Here is a 24,549-nt window from a genome sequence, read left to right as displayed (position 1 = left end):
TGAGTGAGGGGCTCCAGAGGTGGGGCAGGGTGAGTGAGGGGCTCCAGAGATGGGGCAGGGTGAGTGAGGGGCTCCAGAGGTGGGGCAGGATTGGTGAGGGGCTCCAGAGGTGAGGGGCAGGTGAGTGGAGGGGCTCCAGAGATGGGGCTGGTGAGTGAGGGGCTCCAGAGATGGGGCAGGGGGGATGAGTGAGGGGCTCCAAAGGAACCCACTGGTGTTGCAATTAAAGCCTCTGCACTTAAGGCCGTTGCCTTGAAGCCACTGCAGTTAAAGCTCAGGCGCCTAAACCTGCACCAATTAACGCCGTTGCAATTAAAGGCCCAGCACTTAATTAACGCCATGGCTGCACCAGCCCTGCTGGCAGTGCCGGCTGCTCCCAGCTGTGCCAGGTGTCTCCATGAGCCTCCCTGGCTGGGATGGTTGGTGTTGGAGCACACTGGGAACAGCCTGTCTGCCAACTGGGGAGTGCTTGGGAGCGTACTGGGAGCACTGGGAGTGCACTGGGAACGGCCTGTCTGCCAACTGGGGAGCATTGGGAGCGTACTGGGAGCACTGGGAGTGCACTGGGAATGGCCTGTCTGCCAACTGGGGAGCATTGGGAGCACACTGGGAGCACTGGGAGTGCACTGGGAACGGCCTGTCTGCCAACTGGGGAGCATTGGGAGCGTACTGGGAGTGCACTGGGAGTGCACTGGGAGCACACTGGGATCACGCCTGCCCTGTGGATCTCCGTGCTTCCCTTCTGGGATCACACTGGGATCACAATCAGGGATCGTCACTGGGGTCATGCTGGGATCACACTGGGATCTCACTGGGATCTCACTGGGATCGTTCACTGGGATCTCACTGGGATCTCACTGGGATCTCACTGGGATCTCACTGGGATCACACTGGGATCTCACTGGGATCTCACTGGGATCACGCCGCCCGCCCTGTGGATCTCCCTCCCCGCCTCCCCGCCGGCCCAGCACGCTGCCTGCCCGCACATGGCTTTTTTTAGGTTTACAAACACCACGGCCCCGTGCACGCGCCACTTCCTCCCCTCCTTCCTCCTGCCTTCCCTGTGAGTCATCGGAGTCATCATCAGCCCCGGCACCACTGGGCTGGGGACACCGGAGGCGGCAGCGGCGCTTTCCCCCGTGCTGCTGCTGACCCCAACTAGGAGTCGCGAAAAAAGGCAAAACCAGATTTTATTTTTCTGTTCTTTCACCGTTCAGCACTTTCCTCCGTGGTGCTGCCGACCCCAGTGAGGTGGGGGAAAAGAAAAAGGCAAAACCAGATTTCATTTTCCTGTCCTCTCACTGTTCCGTTTCCTCTTTTGGCGAGCGAGCTGGGGAGGATGAGGGTGGCTGCCGTCCCGGCTCGTGGGTGGTCTGTGCTGAGGTGTTTTTGGAGAGGACCACGGCGCGCTTGGAGGGTGGGAAGGCTTGAAACGTCACCGGCTTCCCGGCATCCTCACCCTTTGTTGGTTGTGTCTCTGTGGCGTTGGATTTGCGCTGTGGCTTTGGGGGCGGCTGAGGAGAAGCTGGTGAGGCCCCAGAACGTTGGCAGAGGTGTTGGCAAAGGCTCCCGGGGGCCCGGCAGTGCCGAGGAGCAGCGGGGAGATGCCAAACCCCCGCGCTGAGCTCATGGGCTGAGGTGGCCCCGGTGACTCAGCAGAGCCGGCGCTGACTCAGCGGCCCAGCCCCGGGGAGGCAGTGGGATAGCGGGAGAGCTTGAAATTTTTGGGTAGAAAAAGGGATTTCTTTGTACAGCGTGCTGCACTTTGCCCATGCTGTGCTGCCAACACGTTTTCCTCGCCGTGCGCCTTCCTCCAGCTTTGGGGAAAGGGATTTCATCCGAAGGGGCTGCGTCTCCCACCTGCCACGAGATGCTTTCCCCACGGGAACGGGTCGTGGCGCGAAACCAGCTGTGGGTTTGGGAGGGGAGGCGTTTCCCTGCTCCCAGGCGGGGCAGGGCCCGGCTCCCACTCGTCTCCCGGCTCCTGCCCGCCGGCCGTCGCGCCAGCAGCGTGCCCGTGCTTGCCAGGTGGGAGGGCAGCAGCACTCCTGCTTCTCCTCCTCCTCCTCCTCTTCCTCCTCCTGTGCTGAAGGTCGGGCTGTGCGCGGCGTGAGGAGCCCCATGTCCCAGGGAGGGAGGGCACAGCAGCATCCCCCAGGTATGACGGGATGGGGATGACCTGGAGGGGGGCTGAGCACCCATGGGTGCTGGCTGGCACATCCCTGACTTGCGCCTGGGGACCAGGAGGGTGCAGGGACCCCTCCTCTGTTCAAAGCCTTGGAAGCTGGGGTGCAGTTTGGTCAGGGCATGGCTGTGGAAAACCTTTCCTTCTCGCTATTCCAAATCTGGCTTTTCCCCCTGATTTGCAGGGCAAAGCAGTTGGTGGGGTGGAAATGCCCCCATGGGGGGCTGGAGTGGCTAGGAGGGCATGGAGCCTGGTCCTGTGGGGAATGCTGGCATTGGGGGCTGTGAAATTGGGCTGGAATGGGATGGGAAGCGCAGCTGGGCTGGGGGGCAGGTGAGGAGAGGCCCCAGGCCTTTCCCACACAGCTCATGTGCTTCCACTTCCTTCCCGTGTGTCCTTGTCCTTCCCTGCCCCTGTCACCTTCCTCCTGTCCCCCTTCCCATTCTTCCCCTTGTTTCCCTTCCTCCCCATCCCCATCTTCCTTTTCTATCCCCCCTTCCCCTCCTTGCCCATCACTTTCTCCCATTCCTTCTTCCCTTCCTTCCCTTTTTCACTTTTCTTCCCATTTCTCTTCATTCCCTTCTTTCCCTTCCCCTTCCCCTTGCCTTTCTCCTTCATCTCCTTCCTCTTTGCCTTCATCTCCTTCCCCATATTCTCCTTCCACTTCCCTCTTCCTCTTTTCCTTCCTCTTCCTCCTCCCCTTCCTCTTTCCTTCCTCCCCCCTCTCCATGCCCTCCCCGGTGTCGGAGCAGGCTCGGTGATTCAGCCTTGCCAATCTGGGAGCCGGCACGAGGGCAGCCAGCTGTGTTGAAGGAAAAAACCGCTTCAAGAAACAAAAATAGTCCCGTGGGGTGTTTCTTTTTTTTTTTTTTTTTTCTCCTTTTTTTTCCCTTTCAAGAGCTCGGCTCCGGGCCGGGGCCGGCAGCTGTGCCGTGCCAAGCCTTTCCCTCTGCCTGTGCCAACTGGCAGCTCCCAGGCAGGGAAGGCTCAGCAGCAGCAGCAGCAGCCGCCGTGCTGGGAGCACACGGCGTGGGGCATTCGGCTTCCCAAAAACTGCTCTGCTGGGAGCGGCCACTGGGAGCAGCTGCTGAGGCAGGGCTGAGCATCCCGGGTGCTCCCATCCTGCTCCAGGTGTCCCTGCCCTGCAGCTGTCAGTGTGGAGGCCGCGGGTGGCCGGAGGGTTTGTCACCACAGGGCTGGTGGCACAGTCTGCTCTGCTTCTCAGGCTGGCTGGAAAGGATGGAGAAACATCCCAGGAGCTGGGGTGGAGCAGGGAATGTGGGGCAGGGTGAGGGAGGGGCTCCAGAGGTTCTGGAGTTCTGAGGTTCTGCTCTGAGTTTTCCTGCTCCTTGTCCCTGCTCTGTGTCCCTGCCCTGAGTGTCCCCGCTCTGTGTCCCTGTTCTGTGTCCCTGCTCCCTGCCCTGCTCTGTGTCCCCTCTCTGTGTCCCTGCTCTGTGTCCCTGCTCCGAGTTTTTTCCTGCTCCAGGTGTCCCTGCTCCCTGTCCCTGCTCTGTGTCCCTGCCCTGAGTGTCCCCACTCTGTGTCCCTGCCCTGAGTGTCCCTGTTCTGTGTCCCTGCTCCCAATTTTCCTGCTCCCTGTCCCTGCTCCCAATTTTCCTGCTCCGTGTCCCTGCCCCAAGTGTCCTGACCCCAAGCATCTTCACCCCGAGCATCCCCCCAAACATTCCAACCCCAAGCCTTCCTGCTTTGAACATCCCCTTGCCGAGCATTCCTGATCCCAAAATCCTCACCCCAAACACCCCAACCCCAAGCATCCGCACTCTCAGGTACTCCCACCCTGAGCCTCCATTCCCCAGCCATCCTGACCCCAAACATCCCCACCTCAAGCCTCCCTTCCAAAAGGGAAAACACTTTTCCTGGGGGAAATGAGATGGTTGGAGGTGGGAACAAATCTTTTTTCCACCTTAAAAACAATCCTCCATCTCCCTGGGAAGCCCCCAGTACTGGTGGGATGGGGAGTGGGATTCTATCACATTGCAGCTCGTCATACCCCAAAGGAGGAGGAAAAGGGGGTGCAGTGGTTGCTGGGGTGGAAGGGGCCGTGCCCATGGGGGTCCCCAGAAGTGCTCCTGGGACTGGAGCGGAGCAGAGCCGGGTTTCCCGCAGCGGAGATCAGCTCAGCTCAGCTCCCTGGCTTACTCCGGCTTTTCTCCGGGCTAAATGAGGACAGGAGCGGCTCAGCCCCGGCGCCGGGGTCAGCCGGGGCCACGGAAACAGCTCTGGAAACAGGGCGGGAGAGGGGCGGGACCAGGGCGGGTACCCCGGCCGCCAGGGGGGACCCGGGGGCTCTCGCTCAGCCCTCGGCCTTCCCACGTTTCCTTGAATTCCCCTTTCAGGGTGGCGACTTGCATTTGGGTCATCTGCTCCTCTGCGGCCTGCCTCCCGCTGCTCCTCTCCCTTCATCCCCTCCCCGCATCTCCTTCCTCTTTGCCTTCATCTCCTTCCCCATATTCCCCTTCCACTTCTCTCTTCTCCTTCCTCTTTCCCTTCCTCTGCCTCTCCCTCTTCCCCACAGCTGGAGGCTGTGGAGGGATTGGGATGGGAAGGGGTTCCCCCCATCTCTGGGCTCCGGTGGTGCTCCCAGAGCGTGGTGTGATCCCGGCAGCATTCCCGTGCCTGGCACAGCCCTTGGGCTGCTATTGCAGGGTCTGCAGCGCTCAGGGCTTCCCCGGCGGTGCCCCAAAGCCACCATCCCAAGGGAGGAGGATCCCGGGGTGGGTGCCAGAGGAGGAAACCACAGCCCGAGAGCCGGGGCTGGCCGGGCTCCACCGCAGCGGGGCCGGCAGCCAAAGCTCCCTCTTGGCCGGCCCGTGCTGCCGGCTGGCAGCGGCTGCTGCTGACCTCCAGAGCTCCCGGCCGTGCCCTCGCTGCAGCCCTGGCACACGCTGCCCCCGGAGCCCCCCGGTGTCCCCAGTGCCCCCAGGAAGGGCTCAGCGTTGCCACCAAGCTTCCTCTGGCCCCCAAATTCTCCACTTTTATTCAAATTGTGTGGTTTTTGCATGGGATGACACCAAGCTCTGTGTGTGCTCCGTTCTGTGCAGCTCCCGACCCCGGTCCGTCCATCCATCCATCCATCCATCCATCCATCCATCCCATCCATCCATCCATCCATCCATCCATCCATCCCTCCGTCCATCCCTCCCTCTGTCCGTCCATCCGTCTGTCCATCCCTCCCTCCGTCTGTCTGTCTATTCCTCCCTCCGTCTGTCTATCCCTCCCTCCATCCATCCATCTCTCCGTCCATCCATCCATCCATCCATCCATCCATCCATCCATCCATCCATCCTTCCGTCCGTCCATCCCTCCCTCCATCCATCCATCCATCCATCCGTCCATCCATCCCTCTGTCCATCCATCCTGTCCATCCTCCCTCCGTCTGTCTATCCTCCATCCGTCCATCCTCTCCGTCCGTCCATCCATCCATCATCCTCCCATCCATCCATCATCCATCCATCCACCATCCATCCATCCATCCTGTCCGTCCATCCCTCTCCGTCTGTCCATCATCCGTCTGTCCATCCCTCCCTCCGTCTGTCCATCCATCTCTCCGTCCATCCATCCATCCATCTCACCGTCCATCCATCATCCATCCATCCATCCATCCATCCATCCATCATCCATCCATCCATCTCCATCCATCATCCATCCATCCATCCATCCATCCATCCATCCATCCATCCATCCTTCTGTCCGTCTATCCCTCCCTCCGTCGTCCATCCATCCGTCTGTCCATCCCTCCGTCCGCCTGTCCCTCCATCCCCCCCTCCCTCCGTCCATCCCTCCGTCCGTCCGTCTGTCCCTCCATCCCTCCGTCCCTCTGTCCGTCCGTCCGTCCGTCTGTCCGCCGCCGGCCGGTCCGTACGTGCGCGCGGCGCGGGCGCCAATGGCTCCTGCAGCTGCTCTGGCAGGGGGCGGGGAGGGCCGGGGCTCCCGGTGCTCCCGCGGGCCCCGCTCGCTCCTTCCCGCCCCGGACGGTGCCGGTGCCGCCGCCCGCGGCTTCGCCTCCCGCCCCCGCAGCCGTAAGTGCCGCCCGGCCGGAGGCGGCCCCGAGCCCGCTCCGCGATCCGAGCACTCCGGGCTGTTCCCAGGGAGCGCAGCCCAGGCTGGAACCGCTCCAAGCCGGCCTCAGTCTCTGTGTGGCTGGTTTTGTTTTGGTTTTTTTTTTTTTTTTTTCCCCTTCCTTCTCTCTGTTTACGGCATTTAAACTGGGGGGCATTTAAAAAGGGAGGAAAAATGGATTTAAAAAAAAAAAAAAAGTTGTTTTCCTCACGGGGATTTTTTCCCTATTGTAGCGCCCGGAGGATGCAGAAGGGGATGTGCTTAACCCCAACCGTATCGCTTGGTTTTCTCTTTATTTTAATTCATTTCCTCCCCCTCCCCAGCTTTTATCCTTTCTCGGGGTGAATGGAAGGAGGTTCGGGAGCTCTGGGAAAACTTTTCCGAGGAAAATAAGCTGAGGGCAGAGGAATTGGTGCCCAGGGCATTGAGGGGGGGTTGCTGCGGTGCAGCCGGAGTGCGTCGGGATGGGGAGGGGGCATCGATTTTTGGGTCTTTACATCTCCCAGCCAGCAGGGCTGGAACGAAAGGAGCTGGATGGGACGGCCAGGAAAAAAATCGTTTTATATATATATATATATACACACATGTATATATGTGTGTATGTGAGTGAAGTTTTATTCCTCCGCTGATTTAGGAGGGTTGTGGCTTTCGGGTTAACCCTTTAGGAGCAGCAGGGCGATGTTTGCTCCTCCCTTCGGTTCACACCATGAACTATTTTCCTACATTCCCAGCCCGGTTCCATAACCCAGTTTATGGGCAGGAGCAGCCCAAGGTGCCTCCCAGGCCCTGCGGCTGATTTCTGGGGCTTCCCCTGCCCTTTCCCCGCAGGTTCTCCCCTGGGCAAACTCTTCGGGCCGCTCCCCACCCGGAGCAGAGCAGGTTTGCCGTCATTTCCCTGCGCTGGCGACCCTTGGGGCACCGGAGCCCTTGAGAGGGGGGTTCAGGGTTCAGAGGGGGGGTTTATCTCCCCGGCGCTTGGGAAAATCCCCTTTGGCTGGGCAGGAGGAGGAAGATGAGGGCGGAGGAAGCACGGGCGAGGCCGTTCCCTGCTGGGTGTGCGAAGGAGAGCGGAGGCGTGCGTGCTGTGCTGTCCCCACCCTGCCCTTGCTGCGCTTTCTCCCCGGACCTGCCGGACCGGTCCCATCACCCCGAAGGCAGCGGAGCCCCCCTAAAAACCCTCTAAAAACACCACGGGGTGATGCCGTACCAGCGCCGCGCCGCCCTGGGGGATTTCTCCACTGGGGAAAAGGGGTTTTTTGGATAGAGTCGTGCTGGGAGTGGTCCCTCCGAGGTTTCGCCGGAGTCAGCAGCGTTCTTATCTCTCCAGCGTAGCGTTCTTATCTCTGCGGCGTGGCTCTGCTCACGATCTCACAGCCAAGGGTGAAGGACTCTGTGCCGAAGCCGTGGTGCCTGAAGGGTTGAGGCAGCCACACACGGACACTTTCAACACTCGGAGCCGTAACTTTGTATTTAACTTTGTATTTAACTTGGTATTTAACTTGGTATTTAACTTTGTATTTCGGCTCTCCTCGCCAATCTGAGCTGCGGATCCTTCCCACGGGCCGCTGGCGGCCCCATCCAGAGGCAGGAAGCTCTGCCCACAGCCTCTGCTTGCTTTGGCATGGTTTTTCCAGTGAACTCTGCTGTATTTTTAGCTTGCCGGAAGCTGCCCTTGCTTATCAGCAAACGGCGCCGAAATCCCCAGTGCCGAGGTGGGGCAGCAGCACGGAGAACAGAACGACCCCTTCCATCCCTGGCAGAACCCCTTGGGGGGGTCCTAACCAGGGTGTTGGGCTCCTGGGTGCCACCAGGTGGGTTTGGTGTGTCCCTGGCACGGCCCCGGGAGCCCTGGCCAGCCGTGTTGATGCAGACACGGGGTTATTTGAGGTGAAACAGCCCCTGGCACCGGCGTAGCCAACTCGGCGGCTTCCTGCCGTGCCGCGGCCCGCGGCGAAGGACGGCTGCTCCCGGCCGGGATGTTCGCTCCTGGCACGGCTCCAAAACCCCCCTCTCCTCCTCGTGCTGCTGCCTTCAGCGCGGGCAAACGGTGCCACCGCAGCCAGGGACACCCTGCCTGTCCCGCCCTCGGCGGGTGGTGGAAATCCCGAACGGTCTCTGAGTGATTTCGAAAGCAAGTGGCGGGGTGGGGACGTGGGTGGAAGGGTGGAAGGGTGGAAAGTGGCCGCCCTCTGAGCCCAGCCGAGCTGCTCCTCACTCAGCCAGCCGGGCAGAACCCACATGGCTCATCTGCATCTTCATCCCCGCAGTCAGAAAATGAGATGGGGAAAGGGGAACTGAAGGAAACAGAGGGGAAAAGTAGGGTTGGAGCACATAGGGATGCTCACGTCTCTTCTCTGTCCCTCCTCACAGACAGGTTCGGCGGGCGACGCGGTTGATGGACCCAGCAGAAGCCAAATGGAAGAAGGGCCCATTAATTATGTGGAAGAAAGGCGGCTGAAGGAGGGCAGCGGGCTCAGCCTGGTGAATGGGGGCCGGCCGGAGGCGGGGGGTCCCGTGCTGATGGAGCCCAGCGGGTGGTCGCCGAGCCAGCCGCCCGCCACTGCCAAAGCCCACTTGGAAGACGTCCGGAACCTGGTGGCCTTCTCAGCGGTGGCCGAGGCGGTTTCCTCCTACCGGCTCCCACCGCCGGCATCGCCGTCGCTGCTCTACGAGAAGTTCGACTCGGAGATGAGCCGGGGCGGGCTGGGCACGGCGGACGGGGTGCCACGAGGAGAGGACCTGCACGCCCTCAAGGCCGCCCTGGCTTTGGCCAAGCACGGTGTGAAGCCGCCCAACTGCAACTGCGACGGCCCCGAGTGCCCCGACTACCTGGAATGGCTGGAGCAGAAGATCAAGACGGCTCTCGGAGAAGAGCTGGCGTCACCGCGGCCCCACGCCGCCGCCATCCCCCCGCCTCCTCCCCCAGAAGGTGCTATCGACCCCCAGCCGGTGCCTGAGGCTGCGGAGCCGTGCCCGCCCGACAGCCTCCCCTTTTCCCAGAGCGCGCTGACCATCGCCAAGGAGAAGAACATCAGCCTGCAGACCGCCATAGCCATCGAAGCCCTCACGCAGCTCTCGGCCGCCCTGCCCCAGCCCGCGGGCGATGGGCAGCCCCCGCCGCCGCCGCCCCCCGCCGTCCCCTTCGGCCCCGGCCCCCTCGGCCCGCCGGGGGCCGCGTGGCAGCGAGGGGACGAGCCCCGTTACCCGCCGGAGCCCGGAGCAGCACCTGAGCCATTTTTCGGCGCGGCGCCTCCGCGGGGGAACTTTGCGGCCACCTGGGGGCTGGAGGCCGAGGGGGCAGCGGGGGCTGGAGACCCCATGGCAGAGCTGGAGCAGCTGCTGGGCAACGCTGACGACTACATCAAGGCGGCTTTCAAGAGACCCGAAGCGACGGCCGGCAAAGTGACAGCCCCCAAAACAGAACCCCCCGAGCGAGCACCCAGCAATGAGGCACCGGGCGGCCCCCGCTTGCCGCCGGCACCGCCGGAGCCCGACCTGCACAAGAAGACGCAGCTGGTCCTGCAGCAGCATCTCCACCACAAGCGCAGCCTCTTCCTCGAGCAAAGCCTGGCAGCAGCGGCGGCGGCGGCACCCCCGGACCGGCCGAGCGGCTGGTGGGCTCCCGGCGCCCCCGCCGCGCCCCCCAAGCCCTTCGAGAAGCAGCCCAAAGAGAAGAAGAAGAAAACGCCGCCTGAAAAGCCCCCGCCGGCCAAACCTCTCCGCAAGCAAGTGCAGATCAAGAAGGCGAAGCAGAAGGACTCGCAGCCGCTCTTCCCTCCCCTCTGGCAGATCAGCCTGGAGGGGTTTCGGGCGCCCGCCGAACCCCCCGCCGAACCCCCCGCTGAAGAGATGCAAACGGAGCCGCCGCCGCCGCCGCCGCCGGCCTTCCCGCACCAGCCTCTTGCACTACCCCTGCCCGCTGCATGCCCCCCGCCACCAAACCCCCTGGACGGCGTCCCCCCGGCTTCCGACTCTCAGGAAAGGGGTGCCCCCGGGGGGGGCCCCCAAATTCACTCGGCGCCGGCGGGCTCGACTGGCTCGGAGGAAGCGCCGGCCGCCCCCCCGCCGGCCGGCTCAGCTCCCATCATGGTGGATGACAAGTTGGAAGAGCTCATCCGACAATTTGAAGCCGAATTTGGGGAGAATTTCAACCTGCCGCCCCCCGAGACGCCTGCCCCGCTCGCCCCCGGGGCTGCTGAGCTGCCGGGGGGGACAGCACCAGCTCCACAAGGGTCCCCCACCGCGGCCACCACCGCGGCCACCGCCCCGGCTCCCAGCAGCGCTCCCCAAGCCGGACCCAAAAGCGTCTCTCCAGGGAAGGGGCCGCTGTCAGAGCCACCCTTCACTGCCCGCTCCCCCAAACAGATCAAAATCGAGTCTTCTGGTGCTATCACCGTGGTGTCTACCACGTGTTTTTACTCTGAGGAAAGCCAAAACCCAGACGTGGACGACGTCGACAGAACACCCACCAAGGACGAGGTGCCGCTGACGCCCACCCTGAGCGGCTTCTTGGAGTCTCCGCTGAAATACCTGGACACGCCGACCAAAAGCCTCCTGGACACCCCTGCCAAGAGGGCACAGGCTGAATTCCCCACCTGTGACTGTGTTGGTGAGCCAGCAGCCGTGCTGGGGGGCGTGGGGAGGGTGGCAGAGGTGTCTTTGCAGGGTGGGAAGGTAACAGAACCCATGGCATCAGCAAAGCCCTGATTTCTGGGGAGGTAAGGCCCTCACGTGGTGAAACCCCAGTGCTGTGGAGCTCCCGTTTGGTTTCTCTCCTCCTCTCTCGTTTTTACAGTTAGATGGAAATGGCTGTGTCACCATGGGGGTGGCACTGGTGTCACTGGCTGTGCCAGGGTGGGGGGGTTGGATGAGCAGCAAAACCAAAGGGCTGTTGGGTTTTCCTTCTATTTAACCTTAACCAGCTGAATCCCCTGAATCCATGGTGGTCCCAGTGCCAAAACCCACCTAAACTCCCTCTCACCTGGTTATCCCTGGTGTTTTCAGCCAAATTAGCTGGTTCAGGTTGCTTTGAGTAACCCAAACTTTGGTTTGACGCTTGTGCTTATCACTTACTGCTGGGATGCTGCCTTGTTCACTGGCCAATCCCACCAGGATGCATTGAAAAATCCCCAAACTCTTGGATTTGTGAGGTTTTTTTGTGGTTATTTTTGGTGTGCATTGGCATTTGTTAGACTTCGCAGCAAGTGCTAGAGAATTCCTACCCAGTCCTTCCAGTCCACCTCCATCCGAGCGTGAGGAGCTGAATATTCCCTCCCCAATATTTAGACTGGACCTTTGTGCTCCCCTGGGAGCAGCAGGATGAGGATTCTGGGGGGCATCCACCCAGAGGATGCCCTGGGCTATAAAGCACAGGCTGTGATTTATTAGCGGGGCTGATGATTATTTATTTATTTGCTTGTGAATGGCAGCAGGAACGAGCCCCAGACTCCACGGAGAGGAGGGAAAGCTTTCCTGAAGCCACTCAAACCCAGCCTCGGAGTTTGCCAGGAAAAGATTTGTTTAGGGGCTGGGAGAGGGGGGATTCCCCCCCTTCCCCTTCTCTGTTTTCTCAGGGAGAAAGAAATGCAGCAGGAGAGGGCTCGGTGCATTATTGGGCGCGGGAGCTGTTGGAGGCTGTAATAAAATGAGCTTTTTCCAAGCCTCCCATATTGATCCCTGTCTGGACAGCTGCAGCCCAGCTGAGCCCGGCTTTCTCCTCAGCCTGGCTCCCGGCCAGCTGGACATGATGGGAATGAAAATCAGGCTGGTGAGAGCAGAGGGATGCAAACACAGACCAGCCCTGGCTGTGGTGCAGGGCACATCCCAGCTGGTGGTTTTGGAGCATCCCTGTGTGCTGGGGCTGCTTGGGGCATCCATCACTTCCCACCCCAGCTCCTTCATGCCCTGAAAGCCCCCAGGGGTTTGCTGTGTGCAGGGCTGTAGCTCAGTGTCCTTCTCCTGAAGCCCCAGGACCCTCTTCTTGCTGTCCAAGGATCTTTCTGGAGCCCCAGGATCCTCTTCTTGATGCCCCAGGATCCTCCTGGAGTTCCAGCATCCATCTCCTGTAACTCCAGGATCCTTTTGTAGCTCCAGGATCCTTTCCTTGCAGCCCCCAAGATCCTCCTGCAGCCCAAACCCTTCTTCCATAGCCCAGATCTTTCTCCTGCAGCCCAAACCCTTCTCCCATAGCCCAAACCCCTGAAGCAGGCAGGAAGAGCTTCCTGCCCCCAAAATCAACCCATGATGGCAGCATCCAGCTGGGCCGGTGCCTGTGAGAGGTCCTGGACAGGAGCCCTGGGTGGGAGCAGGGTGAGGAGGGGGTTTGGGGTCTGAATTTCCCAGCCAGCAGTGCCCAGTGGGAGCTGTGGGGAGCAGGGTGAGGAGGGGGTTTGCGGTCTACATCTCCCGCCCAGCAGAGCCCCCGTGGTCAGAGCAGATTCCCTGGATGGAGCTGTGGTCACTGCCAGGGTGCTTCCAAGGGCTGTGGCTCCTCAGAGGGTTTTTGGGTCCCAAAAACGGGGTGGGTGTTGATGGGTGAGGGTTTTCCAGCAGCGTTTCAGTGCTGGCAGAACCTTCCAAAGCAGGGAACAAGGAGTTGCTGTTAACAAAGCCTTGACTTTTGGTGCAGAAGAGCTCGGATTGAGGGGATTTGGGTGTTTGGAATCCTTCAGGGCAGCCAGCAAAGGTGCAAACCCCAAATCTCTGTTCCCCTCCTCTCTCTGCAGAGCAAATCGTGGAGAAGGATGAGGGGCCCTATTACACCCACCTGGGCTCAGGGCCCACCGTGGCCTCCATCAGGGAGCTCATGGAGGAGAGGTAAGAGCCCCTCACTGCGGGGCTGGGGTCCTGTCAGGGGAGCGGGGAGAGTGAGCGGGGTCCTGTCAGGGGAGTGGGGACTTGAGAGAGTGACTGGGGACTTGGGAGAGTGAGCGGGGTCCAGTCAAGGACAGTGGGGTCCTGTCAGGGAAGTGGGGATTTGTGAGGGTGCCTGGGGGCTCCTGAGGGAGCTCCTGAGGGGCCCATGAAGGCCAGTGGGACTGGGTGTGACCCTGCCCTGGCAGGTATGGTGAGAAGGGCAAGGCCATCCGCATCGAGAAGGTCATCTACACGGGCAAGGAGGGCAAGAGCTCCCGGGGCTGCCCCATCGCCAAGTGGGTGAGTGCCTCTCGTCCCCAGGCTCGTCCCCTCTGTGCCCCTCGGGGCTCCCCACACTTTGGCACTGGGGAATGGTGTGTCCAGAGCCAGCAGCTCCCCCAGACTGCCAAAATCCATGGGGTGAAGGCAACCATGGGAACATGCCCAGCTCTGCCCTCCCCACCCCACAGGGCACTGGGGAAGACATGCAGGGCATAGCCCAAATCCTTCTCCCATACCCCAAACCCATCTCCCATGTCCCAAATCCTTCTCCTGTAGCCCAAATCCCTCTCCTGTAGCCCCCCTTATCCTCCTGCCTCTCCCCCATGCAGCAGCTCCTTCCTGGCATGGGCTCAGCCAGCTCAGGGCACCCCAGGGCTTGTGGGATTCCCCATGCCGTGAGGTCCGACCCAGCCCCTCTCGTTCCAGGTGATCCGCAGACACAACCAGGAGGAGAAGCTGCTGTGCCTGGTGCGGCACCGCGCCGGCCACCACTGCCAGAACGCCGTCATCATCATCCTCATCCTGGCCTGGGAGGGCATCCCCCGCACGCTGGGGGACACGCTCTACCAGGAGCTCACCGACACCCTCACCAAGTACGGCAACCCCACCAGCCGCCGCTGCGGCCTCAACGACGAGTGAGTCCCACCGGCAGCGCGCCTGGGGGGCAGATGGGGGGGGAATGGGGTGTGGGATATGGGGTATGGGGTACGGGAATGGGGTATGGGATAGGGGGTGCGGGATGTAAGGTACAGGATATGGGGTACAGGAATGGGGTGTGGGATATGGGGTATGGGGTACGGGAATGGGATAGGGGGTACGGGATATAAGGTACAGGATATGGGGTACAGGAATGGGGTATGGGATAGGGGGTAGGGGATATAGGGTACAGGAATGGGGTATGGGAATGGGGTACGGGATATGGGGTACAGGATATGGGGTACAGGAATGGGGTATGGGAACAGGATGTGGGAATGGCATGCGAGAACGGGAGGCAGGAATTGGTTGCGGGAACAGAATGTGGGAACAGGATGCAGGAATAGGATGCAGAAATTGGTTGTGGGAGTGGGATGGGGAATGGGATACGGGAATGGGATGGGGAATGGGATGGGGGCTCCCTCCCGTTCCCAGAGCTGCCGTCACTGTGCGGCACCGGCAGCTGACGCTCCCACACCGTGTCCCCCCCAGCCGGACCTGCGCGTGCCAAGGCAAGGACCCCAACACCTGCGGTGCTTCCTTCTCCTTCGGCTGCTCCTGGAGCATGTACTTCAACGGCTGCAAATACGCCCGCAGCAAAACTCCCCGCAAGTTCAGGCTGGTGGGAGACAACCCCAAAGAGGTGGGTGATGGAGGTGGAGCAGGGGCAGCGCTGGTGGGGTGGTGGTTTGGAGCTCCTTTCCTGTCAGGACTATGAAAACAGGATTCCATGAAGGGTTTTTACGGGCTAGAGATGAGGAAAGGAAAGGTGGCACGAATGGGGCCTCTAGAAATCCCAGAGGACAATGAGGCTGGAGCTTGGATGGCCAAATCCTCACGAGGAATTTAAGCCACGTGCTTTGTGCTGTGGTGGATATCATGGGAAGGGTTGGCTGCTGTGTGGTGTCTGTGGACTCTGTCCCCAGTTCCATCCCTGCTGCCAAAACCCCTGGGAGACATCCTCCTCTTTTCCCTACCGCAGGAAGAGCTGCTCCGGAGAAGCTTTCAGGACTTGGCCACCGAGGTTGCTCCGCTTTACAAGAGGCTGGCGCCGCAAGCCTACCAAAACCAGGTCCTGCTCATCCCACCCTTGGCACACACGGCTGGAATGGGTGTGGGGTGCTGCTGTTGAGGGATTTTGGGTAACCAGCTCCTCCTTCCACAGGTCACCAACGAGGATGTAGCCATCGACTGCCGGCTGGGCTTGAAGGAGGGGAGGCCGTTCTCGGGGGTGACGGCGTGCATGGACTTCTGTGCTCACGCTCACAAGGACCAGCACAACCTCTACAACGGCTGCACCGTGGTAAGCAGGCACCTGGCAGGGCTTTTCAAGGCGCTCCCCTCTAATTGGGGATGCTCATTTTGAGGGGCTTCATCCCCAGTTGTTCCACCCTCGTGACTCCAGGTGTTTGGTGTGGGCACACCTCACATGGGCTGCTCAGGTCTAACAGGCACCAGCATCTACTTTTGTCCAACCCAGACCCCATGGGAGGTTTCCAGATACCAGCTGGGGACCAGAGCAGGCTGGGGAGGTGCCAGGCTGCTTTGGCTTCATGTCAGTGTGGGGAAGAAGTGGGAGGTTTGGCTCATCCAGCACGGGCCACATCCATCAGCATCCCACTGACAGCACGTGCTCTGGCCAGGTCTGCACGCTGACAAAGGAAGACAATCGTGTGGTGGGGAAAATTCCCGAAGATGAGCAGCTGCACGTCCTCCCCCTCTACAAGATGTCCAGCACGGATGAGTTCGGCAGCGAGGAGAACCAAAACGCCAAGGTGGGCAGCGGGGCCATCCAGGTGCTCACGTCCTTCCCCCGCGAGGTCCGCAAGCTGCCTGAGCCCGCCAAGTCCTGCCGGCAGCGGCAGCTGGAAGCCAGGAGAGCTGCTGCTGAGAGGAAGAAGCTGCAGAAAGAGAAGCTGATGACGCCAGAGAAGATCAAGCAGGAAGCGCTCGAGCTCCCCACGCTCCAGCCAAATGCAGGTAACGGGGGCAGAGGTGAGGTCCTGCCACCCCGAGCTGCCCGGAAAGCGCGTGAGGGGATGGGGATGTGGTTGGGGACCTTTTTTGGGCTGCTGTGTTGTGGTGCTGGATGGCATCTCTGTGCCAACCTGGGTTTTCACAAAGGTGCGAGTCGCTGCCGGTGTGCCAGGTGATGGCAGGTGATGCCAACCTCTGCAGCTGGCTGGCAAACCCATCACCGTGGGATTTCTGAGTCTGGCCGACCGTTCTGAGGTCCTGGCTCCCTTCCGGTGGCTCCCTCGGCCGGCAGGTCACGGGGGCTGTGTGTGCTGTCCCACAGGTATGGCGTTGAAAGGCGGGATACCCCCGCAGCCGCTGAAACCTTCCATCAAGGTGGAACCCCAGAGCCATTACAACGCCTTCAAGTACAACGGCAACGCCGTGGTGGAGAGCTACTCGGTGCTGGGCAGCTGCCGGCCCTCCGACCCGTACAGCATGAACAGTGTTTACTCTTACCATTCCTACTATGCACAGCCCAATCTGCCTTCCGTGAACGGGTTTCACTCCAAGTTCGCGCTTCCCTCCTTCGGGTATTATGGCTTTTCCAGCAACCACGTGTTCCCCTCGCAGTTTCTCAATTACGGGGCGCCCGAGAGGAGTGGGAGCAGCTGGGTCAGCAATGGCTATGAGAAAAAGCCCGACGTCTCGGCTCTGCAGGAGAACCTCAACCACACCTACGGGAACAGCAATTTCCCCGAGCCCATCCCACATGGCGTGCGGAGCAAAAACCATCACCAGCGCACCTACGAGCGAGCCAACCGCTACGCCAGCCAGCAGAAAGCGGCGGCGGCCACGGCCGGGGCGCACAGGACTAGTTCAGGCTCGGAGGAGGCACCGGCGTTTGCACAGAACTGTTTCGGCAGCCGGCCCATTAAGCAGGAGCCTCCGGATCCCCCGCCCGCCATCGAGCCCCTTCCCAGCCCTGCGGCCGTGCCCGGCGCTGGTTTAACGCTGCCGGCCGTCCCTGCGCACGGCACGGCGCCGGAGCAGCGCTGGAGCCCCTTCAAGGCGCCGCGGGGCACAGCTTCCCCCGAGAGGACTAGCACGGCCGAGGGTTCGTGGAGCGCGCTGGCGCCGGGCTCGGGCGGGCGGGAGAAGCTGAGCGCCTTCGACGCTGCCGTGCGCCTGCCGCCGCCGGAGAAGCAATGGTCCAACGTCCTGGCGGGAGAGCCGCCGGCGGCGGCAGCGCACGGCTCGGGCTTGCTGCCGAAACCGTGGAGCCCCTGCAAGCTGGGGGAGACGGCGCTGGCGGGCACGGGCACCCCGGGCCTGCTGGGGTCACTGGGGTTCAGCTCGGCTCTGCCAGGGCTCCCCAACTTCCCCGAGGAGCCGTGGGGCTCCGTGAAGGTGGAGGAGCGGAGGACGCCGGCGCCCAGCCCGGGGCTGGCGGAGAAGCCGTGGGAGGCAGCGGTGGGTGAGAAGGGGGTGGCAGGGCCCCGCCAGGAGAAGACGTGGGACCCCTTTGGCCTGGAGGAGGATCTGCCGGAGAAGGCGGTGAAGGAGGAAGAGGAAGAGGAGGAGGAAGAGGAGGAGGAAGAGGAAGAGGAGTGGTCGGACAGTGAGCACAACTTCCTGGACGAGAACATTGGCGGTGTGGCCGTGGCGCCCGCCCACGGCTCCATCCTCATCGAGTGCGCCCGCCGCGAGCTCCACGCCACCACCCCGCTGAAGAAACCCAACCGCTGCCACCCCACCCGCATCTCCCTCGTCTTCTACCAACACAAGAACTTGAACCAGCCCAACCACGGCCTGGCGCTGTGGGAGGCCAAGGTGAAGCAGCTGGCGGAGCGGGCTCGGGCCCGGCAGGAGGAGGCGGCGCGTCTGGGGCTGCCGCCGGACGCCAAAGCCTTTGCCAAGAAGCGCAAGTGGGGAGGCGCGTTGGCGACCGAGGCGCCCAGCAAGGAGAGGAGGGACTCTGTGCCCACGCGGCAGGCGGTGGCCATCCCCACCAACTCCGCCATCACTGTGTCCTCCTACGCCTACACCAAGGTGACGGGCCCCTACAGCCGCTGGATCTGAGACCGAGGCGACCGCCATGGCCCCATCTTACCTCAACCCTCGGCAGCGCCGCAGCCCGGCGTTGCTTCGTGGTGCTTTCTCCTCGGGCGTGGGGGAGAAGAAAACAAAAGTAAATAGACGAAACCGAAGCGAAACACAACAACCACAAAAAACAAAAAAAATAAAATCCGACCCATAGGAAAACGAACCCAACGCGCGCGCTCGGGAGCAGCGGAGCCGGCGCGGGCTCACGCCGTCGGAGAGCTGCGCCCAGCAAGGAGTTGGCAAAGCAAGCAAAACTTGGTTAAAAAACCCAAGAGGAACGATGCTGTTTGATGATTTTAGGTAATCTCATATTTATATCTCCATGTTTTTTAATCTAGCCTCGGATGAATTTCCTAGCGTCCTTGCGCAAGGAGAGGTTTTTAATTCTACTTAAAATGGCCTGTTTGTCGGATTTGATTTTATTTTATTTTTTACTCCGATGACAACGACGAAGCCGATCTTCGAAAGAGAAGCCAACATTGAAAAACCACCTTAATCATGAATCCAAACCAACCTGAACACCAAACCAGCTCAAAGGCAAGAGGTGACTCCCTCCATCTCCTCCGTGTGGGGGCTGGAGGGACCGCGTGCTTTACTGTCAGCCGGACACGCTGAACATCCAATTATTTTTATTCCAAGGACCTAAAAATACCAATTCTGCAGCTCGAGGAGACCTTTCTCACAGCAACGGGAGCCCGCGAGCGAGCGGGCCGTCCCGGGACGGTGCGTCTCCGCCCGGCTCCTCGCCTCCGGCGGGATCGGCTCTGCCGCCGCGGAGCAAAGCCGGCGTCGCTCCTGGCGCCGGAGACCTCAGGACACGTCCGGGCTGGGGAACGCCGCTGCCGGGGGGCCGAGCTCAGGCTCGGACTTGGGGCTCCTTTGCCCACGGCCTCCGGGGCGAGCGGCAGCGGCGGCGTCTCCGTAGGAGCCGACGGGACAAAAACAGAAGAAAAAAAAGAAAAAAAAAAAATTTACAAAAAACAGGAAAAAAACCACAAACCAACCCCAAACTGTGAATAGCGAGTGTTGCTCTCTGTACATCACTGTTGCTAAAGTCTGGTGCTTTCCGTCTCCGGGGGACTTTCTCTCCGTGCAATCGGCTCTGGGAAGAGCGAATCCCAAGACTTGGCGGTCCGCCTTCCCCGCCGGTGCCGGCGAGCCGCGGCCAGCGCCGCCGGGGCTCGGTGCTCTTTTCTCTCCCCGGGTGCCATCCCTCCTTCCTACGGATCACCGTTCTTCCCTCAAAAAACAAACAAACAAACAACAAAAAAAAAAAAACAAAACAAAAACCCCAACCCAACCAATAACCCAGCAACGACGACAACCGCGTGGTGCTTTTGGAACACTCTCAGTCGAGACTTCCCGCCCGGCGCCGGGACGGACGGAGCGCGGCCGAGCTGCCCCGCGGCGCGGCCGGAGCCGGGGGCCGGCGTCCCCGGGCGGGGTCATTGCTTTTGCACTTTGAGGTGCCTTTTGGAGAGCCAGCGGGGCAGCGCCGACGCCGTCGCCGTGCGGGATCACCTCGTGTTTACCGTCACCCTCCTTCCCCCCACCTCGCGCACGGGCACGGATCAGCAGGATCTCGGTAAAACAGCCTGAACATTGACGTGGTCTGATTTTAAACCTGTAAATAGGGAAAGAAATTTTTTTAAAAGCACTTTCACCTAGATTTAAAAAAAAAAAAAAAAAAAAAAAAAAAGAATGAAAGCAAAACTTAAAAAAGCAAACAACTCCCCTCTTTCCTCTCCCCCCACTCCCCCCCAACTTGAAGCAGTATGTTTTAAACAAGATTATCGTGGGAGAACTGTAAATACTGGCAGAATATTTAACATGCTTTGTCCGTCCTTCATCATTAATGATTTTTTTTTTTTGGTTTTTGTTTTTTTGTTCGTTTTTTAACCGTAATCTGTAAAGTCGCGTATATTTGACAAGGAAACTCAACGAGCTATTCCCGCTTTTCTTAGAAATACCCAATAGCATATCAGGATTGTAAGAGTCAGATTTTAGGGACGCCGGCGGGCAATGCCGGGGACCCGCCGTGTGGCCGTGGTTCGGGACGCGGAGCGGGGACGACGCGGGGCCGGGTTCGGGTGCCGGCCCCGCTGTTGTCGCCCGGAGTCTCTGGCTGGCGTGACGGGGGTGCCTTGGAGGAGAAGGAGCGTTGGGAGAAGGCGATGGTCCGTGTAACCTGTCTAAGTCCTGCTTCCTCAGAGGTTTTTCGGTGCAGGGAGGGGTCGGTCCAGCGCGGCGGGTTCAGCCCGGGAGAGCGGGGAGCTGCCGGCGCCGCGGGTCGGGGAGCGAGAACTGCTGCAGTCTCAACGTTTTTACACTACATAAACTTTGTCTAACCTACCTCAACTCTCAGTCATTACGAATTCGCACGCTTCAGACTTCTACACAAACTCGAAATCTATGCACAGCTCTTTACCCCTTGCTGCTGAGAGGCTGTTTCCAAGCAAAATCTTTTCCCTTTACCCGTCCCGGCGGCCGCGCTCGTCCCGCCCGTGCCGAGGCCGCGGGGGTCGCGGAGCTCGGGGGGAAGGGATGATGTTTTTAACGAGTGGGATGTGGGGACCTGGTTTTGCAGCAGGTCGTGGCCACAATGGTGCTAGAACAACAGCCGTGGTGGAAACCCCAGGGAGGGCTCGGCACGGGGAGCCCCGACCGGCTCCTCCGTCCCGCTTTGGTTTTTCTGGCCACGGTGCTTCGCCTCGGGCAGGAAACGAGGGATGCAATTTGGGTCCCCCTCCATCTCGATGCTTTCGGGATGAGGCATGGGAAGGAGAAGGAAACCAGAATCCCTGAGGTGCCTCAATTGCTGATTTTTCCTTTTAATACTGGAGTACGCTTTGTGGGCTCTATAAGGCATATTTTTATTAAATGAAATCTTGTAATACAAACGGTGCTATGGTGTTTTAACAAACTGTATCACGCTTCTGCCTGATTCCATCTCGCTGAGGTGCTACTAATGTATATATCAAATTAAGGAACCAAGATAAAAAAAAAAAAAAAATACAAAATTTAAGCAATGTCGTTGAGAAGGAAGTTTACTTTTCCGGAGCGACAGCTCGAGGCGTGCCGGGAGCCGGTTGGGTTTATGCAAACTGAAAGAGGCGCCGCGTCCGAGGCGTGCCGCCGGCCGGGGTCGTGGTGGAGCCGTTCCCTGTGGGTCCCAGGATGAGGTGCTGGAGGTGATGTCCAGGTGCAGGGCTCAGCCAGGTGTCCACAGGGCTCAGACACATGTGTGGTCATGGTGCTTGGCCAGGTTTGTGGTCATGGTGCTTGGACAAGGTGCTCAGCCAGGTGTGTGGTCATGGTGCTTGGCCATAGTGCCTGGACAGGTGTGTGGTCATGGTGCTTGGACAGGATGCTCGGCCAGGTGTGTGGTCATGGTGCTTGGACAGGATGCTTGGCCAGGTTTGTGGTCATGGTGCTTGGATAGAGTGCTCAGCCAGGTTTGTGGTCATGGTGCTTGGACAGGGTGCTCAGCCAGGTGTGTGGTCATGGTGCTCAGCCACAGTGCTTGGACAGGCTGTTTGGACACGGTGCGTGGACGTAAGTGCTCGGCCACGGTGCTCGGCCACACATCGTAGACGCGGTGCTCGGACTCGGTGCTCAGGCTCAATGCTCGGCCACAGGTCACGGACATAGTGTGGTCATGGACATGGTGCTCGGTCATGGTGCTCAGCCACAGGTCATGGACATAGCGTGGTCATGGACGTGGTGCTCAGGAACAGTGCTCAGCCACTCCTTGTGGACATGGTGCTCGGACATGGTGCTCAGTGCAGTGCTCGGACGTGGTGCTTGGACGTGGTGCTTGGACGTGGTGCTTGGTCCCCGTGCTTGGCCACACATGATGGACGTGGTGCTCAGACGTGGTGCTCGGACATGATACTCGGACATGGTGCTTGGTCCCCGTGCTTGGCCACTCATGATGGACATGATGCTCGGACATGGTGCTTGACCACGGTGCTTGGACATGGTGCTTGGACACGCATCATGGACATGGTGCTCGGACGTGGTGTGCGGACATGGTGCTGTGTTTGGTGCTTGGACTTGGTGCATGGACATGGTGCTTGGGCACGGTGCTCTGCTGTGGTGCTCGGACATCCTGTGTGGACATGGTGCTTGACCACAGTGCTCAGACCTGGTGCATGGACATGGTGTGTGGACACAGTGCTTGACCACAGTGCTCAGACCTGGTGCATGGACATGGTGTGTGGACACGGTGCTTGACCACAGTGCTCGGACCTGGTGCATGGACATGTTGTGTGGACACGGTGCTTGACCACAGTGCTCGGACCTGGTGCATGGACATGTTGAGTGGACATGGTGCTTGACCACAGTGCTCGGACCTGGTGCATGGACATGTTGTGTGGACACGGTGCTTGACCACAGTGCTCGGACATGGTTCTTGGACATGGTGCATGGACATGGTGCTCGGGCATGGTGCTCAGCCATGCACCATGGACGTGGTGCTCAGCTGTGGTGTGTGGACATGATGTGTGGTCAGTGCTTGTCCGCAGTGCTCAGACATGGTGCATGGACATGGTGCTCGGGCACGGTGCTCAGCCATGCCACCATGGACGTGGTGCTCGGACACGGTGCTCAGACATGATGTGTGGACACGGTGCTCAGCCAGGGTGTGTGGACATGGTGCATGGACCTGGTGCTTGGACATGGTGCTTGGACATTGGTGCTTGCACATGGTGCTCGGACACGGTAAATGGACATTGGTGCTTGGCCATGCGCTGTGGACGTGATGGGTGGACAGGGGTGCTCTGCTTGGTGCTTGGACTCAGTGCTTGGCCATGGCTCCTGGACCCGTGCTCTGCCGTGGTGCTTGGACACGGCCCATGGTGCTCGGCCATGGTGTGATTTGACCATGTGTTGTGGACACGGTGCTTGAGCATGGTGCTCGATGGTGGTGCTCAGGCATGGACACGGCACTTGGACACACACCCCGGCCACGGTGCTCGGCCACGGTGCTCGGCCACAATGTGTGGACGTGGTGCTGAGCTGGGGTGTGTGGACACAGCACTCGGCCAAGGGGCTTGGACACGGCGTGTGGACACGGTGGTTGGGCATGGAGCATGGACATGGTGCTCAGACATGGAGCATGGACATGGTGGTTGGGCACAGAGCATGGACACGGTGGTTGGGCATGGAGGATGGACATGGTGCTCAGACATGGAGCATGGACACGGTGGTTGCCCAGAGCATGGACACGGTGGTTGGTCATGGAGCATGGACACGGTGGTTGGGCACCCCCATGGCACTGCTCGGCTGGGCTCAGTCCTGGTGCTGTTCCCCTTCAGCACCAACCTTGAGTAACCAACCCTGGTGCTCAGCACTGTGCCAGCACCACGTCCATCCCTGTGTCCATCCCATGTCCATCCCATGTCCATCACCACGTCCATCCCATGTCCATCCCGTGTCCATCCCAATGTCCATCCCGTGTCCATCACCACGTCCATCCCTGTGTCCATCCCATGTCCATCACCACGTCCATCACTGTGTCCATCCCGTGTCCATCCCATGTCCATCCCATGTCCAGCACCGTGTCCAGCCCTGTCCAGGCTCCCGCAGCTCCTCGCTCTCATCCCCTCCCGCCTTCCCCCAGCTCCTCCCGCCTCTTTCTTTTCCCCTTCCCCCTTTTTTGGGTTGATTTTTCCTTTTTTTGGGGTTTCTTGGTGCTACTTCCCCCCCCGTGCCCCCCAGCAGATACCTCAGCCCCCAGCCCCGGGTGCAGCTCGTCCAGGATCAGGGATCCTCTCCCCATTTCTGAGATCCTTTCCCACATTTCCAAAATCCTTTCTGAGATCCTTTCCTGCTTTTCTGGGATCCTTTCCCACATTTCTGGGATCAGGCATCCTCTCAATTTTCCCTCCTTTTCCCTTTCCCGCCCAGGTTTTCCCCATTTCTGCGCCTCCTTCAGGGATTTTTGACCCCGCCGCAATTTCCTCATTTGGGTTCCGGGAGTGAGGAGAGGTTTTGGGTCAGTGGGATTTTTTATTTTGGAAATTTTATTTTATTTTATTTTATTTTATTTTATTTTATTTTATTTTATTTTATTTGGATTTTTTTTATTCTATTTTTTAAAATTTTATTTTATTTTATTTTGGAAATTCTATTTTATTTTATTTTATTTTACTGGAATTTTCTTCTTTTAAATTCTATTTTGTTTTTAAATTTTATTTTGTTGGTTTTTTTAATTTTATTTTACTTTTTAAATTTTATTTTATTTTTCTTTATTTTATTTTATTTTATTTTATTTTTTTGCACCATGGAAATTCCAAATTTACAACCCGAGCGTCATTTCTTCTGGGATCTGGGAATTCAGCCGTAGGCGGGGCGGCTCTTTTGGCGCTTTTTGGGATTTTTTTGGGATT

The 24,549-nt window shown here is 59.7% G+C and overlaps 1 protein-coding gene across 1 annotated transcript; it reads left to right on the top strand.

Moving 5' to 3' along the window:
• Positions 1-8,700: 8,700 nt before the first annotated feature.
• TET3 (tet methylcytosine dioxygenase 3) lies at positions 8,701-24,204 on the top strand. The gene is made up of 10 exons (XM_036396527.2): positions 8,701-10,874; positions 12,991-13,081; positions 13,327-13,420; positions 13,829-14,037; positions 14,588-14,738; positions 15,078-15,167; positions 15,261-15,398; positions 15,739-16,075; positions 16,395-21,612; positions 21,651-24,204. Exons 1-9 carry the CDS (start codon positions 8,786-8,788, stop codon positions 18,131-18,133), a joined length of 4,938 nt encoding a protein of 1,645 aa, XP_036252420.2. The 5' UTR covers positions 8,701-8,785; the 3' UTR covers positions 18,134-21,612; positions 21,651-24,204.
• Positions 24,205-24,549: the final 345 nt, after the last annotated feature.

The sequence above is a fragment of the Molothrus ater genome, chromosome 28 (genome assembly GCF_012460135.2).
Source record: "Molothrus ater isolate BHLD 08-10-18 breed brown headed cowbird chromosome 28, BPBGC_Mater_1.1, whole genome shotgun sequence".
In the NCBI taxonomy this organism is placed as follows: Eukaryota; Metazoa; Chordata; class Aves; order Passeriformes; family Icteridae; genus Molothrus; species Molothrus ater.
The sequence above is the reverse complement of the archived record's forward strand: the minus strand, read 5'-3'. Positions and strand labels throughout refer to the sequence as shown.

Bases quoted from the DNA above. Each gene is read 5' to 3' on its own strand.
- TET3 (XM_036396527.2), top strand. From the start codon at position 8,786: ATGGAGCCCAGCGGGTGGTCGCCGAGCCAGCCGCCCGCCACTGCCAAA. The intron at 10,875-12,990 runs GTGAGCCAGCAG...CTCTCTCTGCAG, and splicing joins CCCCACCTGTGACTGTGTTG to AGCAAATCGTGGAGAAGGAT. The intron at 14,038-14,587 runs GTGAGTCCCACC...TGTCCCCCCCAG, and splicing joins CGCTGCGGCCTCAACGACGA to CCGGACCTGCGCGTGCCAAG.